This window comes from Ascaphus truei, unplaced genomic scaffold (genome assembly GCF_040206685.1).
Source record: "Ascaphus truei isolate aAscTru1 unplaced genomic scaffold, aAscTru1.hap1 HAP1_SCAFFOLD_512, whole genome shotgun sequence".
Classification (NCBI taxonomy): Eukaryota; Metazoa; Chordata; class Amphibia; order Anura; family Ascaphidae; genus Ascaphus; species Ascaphus truei.
In genome coordinates this window covers 199,616-204,495 of record NW_027456843.1, presented here as the reverse complement: position 1 = coordinate 204,495, position 4,880 = coordinate 199,616, and the positions used below count along the sequence as shown (strand labels likewise).

At 53.8% G+C, this 4,880-nt stretch overlaps 1 protein-coding gene across 1 annotated transcript in view; it reads left to right on the top strand.

Moving 5' to 3' along the window:
* LOC142485021 (cornifelin homolog) overlaps positions 1-4,277 on the top strand; it is an 11,115-nt gene extending 6,838 nt beyond the window's left edge. Inside the window, exon 4 of the mRNA XM_075584251.1 lies at positions 3,461-4,277. Within this exon, the coding sequence (XP_075440366.1) occupies positions 3,461-3,700 (240 nt within the window). The 3' untranslated portion in view covers positions 3,701-4,277. The remainder of the gene's footprint in view (positions 1-3,460) is intronic.
* The last annotated feature ends 603 nt before the right edge of the window (positions 4,278-4,880 follow it).

The following is a 4,880-nucleotide window of genomic DNA, read 5'->3' as shown; positions in this document are numbered from 1 at the left end:
AACATCCATGTAAGTGCGTGCGAGCGTGCGTGCGTGTGTGCGTGTGTGTGTGTGTGCGTGCGTGCGTGCGGGAGCGGTACAACATCCATGTAAGTGCGTGCGAGCGTGCGTGCGTGTGTGTGTGCGTGTGTGCGTGCGTGCGGGAGCGGTACAACATCCATGTAAGTGCGTGCGAGCGTGCGTGCGTGTGTGTGTGAGTGTGTGCGGGAGCGCTACAACATCCATGTAAGTGCGTGCGAGCGTGCGTGCGTGTGTGTGTGCGTGCGTGCGTGCGGGAGCGGTACAACATCCATGTAAGTGCGTGCGAGCGTGCGTGCGTGTGTGCGTGTGTGCGTGTGTGCGTGCGTGCGTGTGTGTGTGCGTGTGTGCGTGCGTGTGTGCGTGTGTGCGTGCGTGCGTGTGTGCGTGCGTGCGTGTGTGCGTGTGTGCGTGCGTGTGTGCGTGTGTGTGTGCGTGCGTGTGTGCGTGCGTGTGTGCGTGCGGGAGCGGTACAACATCCATGTAAGTGCGTGCGTGTGTGTGTGCGTGCGTGCGTGCGTGTGTGTGTGCGTGCGTGCGTGCGGGAGCGGTACAACATCCATGTAAGTGCGTGCGAGCGTGCGTGCGTGTGTGTGTGCGTGTGTGCGTGCGTGCGGGAGCGGTACAACATCCATGTAAGTGCGTGCGAGCGTGCGTGCGTGCGTGTGTGCGTGTGTGCGTGCGTGCGGGAGCGGTACAACATCCATGTAAGTGCGTGCGAGCGTGCGTGCGTGCGTGTGTGCGTGTGTGTGTGTGTGCGAGCGTGCGTGCGGGCGCGGTACAACATCCATGTAAGTGCGTGCGAGCGTGCGTGCGTGTGTGCGTGTGTGTGTGTGTGCGTGCGTGCGTGCGTGTGTGCGTGTGTGTGTGTGTGCGAGCGTGCGTGCGGGCGCGGTACAACATCCATGTAAGTGCGTGCGAGCGTGCGTGCGTGTGTGTGTGCGTGTGTGCGTGCGTGCGGGAGCGGTACAACATCCATGTAAGTGCGTGCGAGCGTGCGTGCGTGTGTGTGTGCGTGTGTGCGTGCGTGCGGGAGCGGTACAACATCCATGTAAGTGCGTGCGAGCGTGCGTGCGTGTGTGTGTGCATGTGTGCGTGTGTGTGTGCGTGTGTGCATGCGTGCGGGAGCGGTACAACATCCATGTAAGTGCGTGCGAGCGTGCGTGCGTGTGTGTGTGCGTGTGTGCGTGCGGGAGCGGTACAACATCCATGTAAGTGCGTGCGAGCGTGCGTGCGTGCGTGTGTGCGTGTGTGCGTGTGTGCGTGCGTGCGGGAGCGGTACAACATCCATGTAAGTGCGTGCGAGCGTGCGTGCGTGCGTGTGTGCGTGCGTGCGGGAGCGGTACAACATCCATGTAAGTGCGTGCGAGCGTGCGTGCGTGCGTGTGTGTGTGCGTGCGGGAGCGGTACAACATCCATGTAAGTGCGTGCGAGCGTGCGTGCGTGTGTGTGTGCGTGTGTGCGTGTGTGTGTGCGTGTGTGCATGCGTGCGGGAGCGGTACAACATCCATGTAAGTGCGTGCGAGCGTGCGTGCGTGTGTGTGTGCGTGCGTGCGGGAGCGGTACAACATCCATGTAAGTGCGTGCGAGCGTGCGTGCGTGCGTGTGTGCGTGTGTGCGTGCGGGAGCGGTACAACATCCATGTAAGTGCGTGCGAGCGTGCGTGCGAGCGTGTGTGCGTGCGTGCGGGAGCGGTACAACATCCATGTAAGTGCGTGCGAGCGTGCGTGCGTGCGTGTGTGCGTGTGTGCGTGCGGGAGCGGTACAACATCCATGTAAGTGCGTGCGAGCGTGCGTGCGAGCGTGTGTGCGTGCGTGCGTGCGGGAGCGGTACAACATCCATGTAAGTGCGTGCGAGCGTGCGTGCGTGTGTGTGTGCGTGTGTGCGTGCGTGCGGGAGCGGTACAACATCCATGTAAGTGCGTGCGAGCGTGCGTGCGTGCGTGTGTGCGTGTGTGCGTGCAGGAGCGGTACAACATCCATGTAAGTGCGTGCGAGCGTGCGTGCGTGCGTGTGTGCGTCTGTGCGTGCGTGCGGGAGCGGTACAACATCCATGTAAGTGCGTGCGAGCGTGCGTGCGTGTGTGTGTGTGTGCGTGCGTGCGGGAGCAGTACAACATCCATGTAAGTGCGTGCGAGCGTGCGTGCGTGTGGGCGGGAGCGGTACAACATCCATGTAAGTGCGTGCGAGCGTGCGTGTGTGCGTGTGTGCGTGTGTGCGTGCGTGGTACAACATCCATGTAAGTGCGTGCGAGCGTGCGTGCGTGTGTGCGTGTGGGAGCGGTACAACATCCATGTAAGTGCGTGCGAGCGTGCGTGCGTGCGTGTGTGCGTGTGTGCGTGCGGGAGCGGTACAACATCCATGTAAGTGCGTGCGAGCGTGCGTGCGTGCGAGCGTGTGTGCGTGCGTGCGGGAGCGGTACAACATCCATGTAAGTGCGTGCGAGCGTGCGTGCGTGCGTGTGTGTGTGCCCCTCATTTCCTCTTTTTCTCCCTCCCTCTCCCCCTCGTCCTCCTTCCTTTTCCCTCCCCTCTCGCCACCTGCTCCTCCTCTCCCCCGTGATCTCTTCCTCTCCCTTCGCCTCCTCTCTCTCTCCCTCCCTCCCTCTGGTCCTCTATCCCTCACCCTCCCTCTCCTGTCATCTCCCTCCTTTCTCTCTTCCTTTCCTCTCTCCTCCTCCCCTTCCCTCTCTCTCACCCATCCTCTCTTTCTCCCTCCTTTCTCTCTCTCATCCCTCTTTCTTTTCTCCCTCACGTCCCCATCTCTCTCCCCTCACCTCCCCATCTCTCTCCCCTCACCTCCCCATCTCTCTCCCCCCACCTCCCCATATCTCCCTCTTTCTCCCCCTCACCTCCCCATCTCTCTCTCCCTCACCTCCCCATCTCTCTCTCCCTCACCTCCCCATCTCTCCCTCACCTCCCTCCCTCACCTCCCCCTCTCTCTCCCTCACCTCCCCATCTCTCTCTCCCTCACCTCCCCATCTCTCTCTCCCTCACATCCCCACCTCTCTCTCCCTCACCTCCCCATCTCTCTCTCCCTCACCTCCCCATCTCTCTCTCCCTCACCTCCCCATCTCTCTCTCCCCCACCTCCCCATCTCTCTCCCTCACCTCCCCATATCTCTCTCCCTCCCCCTCACATCTATCTCCCCCCTCTCCCTCACATCTCTCTCCCTCACATCCCTTTCCCCCTTCCCCTCTTATCACTCACTCTCGCCCCATCACTCACTCTCTCACTCTCCCCCTCTCCCCTCTCTCTCTCCCCCCTCTCTCTCTCCCCCATCACTCTCTCTCTCTCCCCCCCCATCACTCACTCTCTCCCCCCATCACTCACTCACTCTCTCTCTCTCCCCCTCCCCCCCTCTCTCCCCCATCACTCACTCTCTCTCTCCCCCGATCACTCACTCTCTCTCTCCCCCCATCTCTCTCTCTCCCCCCCCCCAGGGTTCTATCTGCGATGACTGCTGTATTATGTACTGGCTGTATTCATGCTCGTGGTGCCAGCTCGCCCGTGAGATTAAGAAGCGCAGACAGCCCTTCACCCTCATGACTGCCCAGACTAACCATGGTCGGGGTGCAAACGCAACAATACAGCTAAATATCTCCTCCCTGCCCCCCTACACAACCCCCACCAGCCTACCACCCCCCTCCAAAACCCTATATTTGACATTTTCCCCCAAATAACCGCTGTCTCTGATCGGGTCTCTCGGCTCTGCACTTCCCACAACCTCCTGCAGTATAACAGCCACGTTCCCTGTGGCCAGAACGAATGTCAAATGATGAAATCTCTATTTCAATCCCCAATCAACAATAATAATAATAATATATAAAAGTGTGATATAATAGTAATAATATTATGTAGGATATTTATAATTATAATCTCAAATAATTCATTTACATGATTATGGGGAGGGGGGGGGGGGGCTTGTCCTAAAAGTGCGTATTTTCCTTCCCCCAACTATATCACAAATCACCCCAAAAATATTGTATATAATGTCCGGGGGGAAAACTGACTTGTTTTGATAGATTGAAATATATTACCAAAACTTGGGGTCCCCCTCGGTGACAAAGAGGGAATAAAAATGTATAAATTGCTTAAATACCTGTCCAGATGAAATGTACCCCCCCCCCCTCACAAATGTCTCTCCACACCCCCCTCCCCCCCTTTTCCTTTTCTGTAACCCCACCTCCCCCCTCGATAATTGTGGTGTAAAACAATAAAGGAACGATTGAAAATAAAAAAATATGTTGTGAAATAGTGGCTATAAAATAACATTAAACATATCAAATAAGAAGAAAATACCATTTGTATGAAATAATACACACTATCGCTGTCGCAGCAAATCTTCAACGTGTACGTTTAAAAAAAAAAATTATTATTATTAGAACCAAGAATAATGTGATAATTATAAATAGTAATAAAATAAATAGCAATGACCAGAAATTCAATGAATAATAGACGTACGTAATGGATATTATAATAATATTATAATATGCCCATAAATATAATGTAGCATATATGTAATATGAAAAACCAGGTATTTTGGCTCCAAATAAATGATATAAAAGAATAAGTATGTCATATAAAAATAGAATATACATATATATAATATATATCTTATCTTATCTTATATATTTATATATACATATATATTCTATTTTTATGACATACTTATTCTTTTATATATATATATATATATATATATATATATATATATATATATATATATATATATATATATATACACACATACACATCTGTGTGAAAAAGAAAGTACACCCTCTTTGAATTCTATGCTTTTACATATCAGGACATAATAACAATTACCTGTTCCTTAGCAGGTCTTAAAATTAGGTAAATACA